General features: G+C 42.9%; 1 protein-coding gene across 1 annotated transcript; it reads left to right on the plus strand.

Annotated features, from left to right (window-relative positions):
* Positions 1-26: 26 nt before the first annotated feature.
* Positions 27-391, plus strand: PHALS_12631 (uncharacterized protein; the record flags this gene model as incomplete). The annotated part of the gene is made up of 2 exons (XM_024728222.1): positions 27-281; positions 347-391. 2 exons carry the CDS (start codon positions 27-29, stop codon positions 389-391), a joined length of 300 nt encoding a protein of 99 aa, XP_024578721.1.
* Positions 392-401: the final 10 nt, after the last annotated feature.

Consider the following 401-nt stretch of genomic DNA (forward strand, 5'->3'; position numbering starts at 1 on the left):
CCAGAGTCAAATATTGGGAAGAATGGATGAAGGATCGTGCGTCTGTCGATGATCTGTTTTATTTGTCGGACTTCCATCTCGAAGACATCAAGATTTTGCTTACTAGTAAAGACGTCTACCACTGGTATGATTTCGTGAAAAAGAATGGAGGCGATGCAGCCAAGCTTTTGCAATCTTCGTTGTTTAAAATGTCTTGGCTGTCTGAAGAAAATGTAGCCTTGCTTCTTTCTGTTGTCGCCAAAGAATACAAGCACCCCCTTGGCAAGGAAACGCTTGAAGCGGTGTTCAACGTTTGGAAAGAAAAAGGAGACGATCATTTACTCGCAACTCATCTTGTTCACCTTAGAGTCCAGGAGCATATTTTCGAAAGCGAGGAGATGTATGTACTTGACGCCTACATG

Source organism: Plasmopara halstedii, assembly GCF_900000015.1.
Source record: "Plasmopara halstedii genome assembly, contig: Scaffold_614, whole genome shotgun sequence".
Taxonomy (NCBI): Eukaryota; Oomycota; class Peronosporomycetes; order Peronosporales; family Peronosporaceae; genus Plasmopara; species Plasmopara halstedii.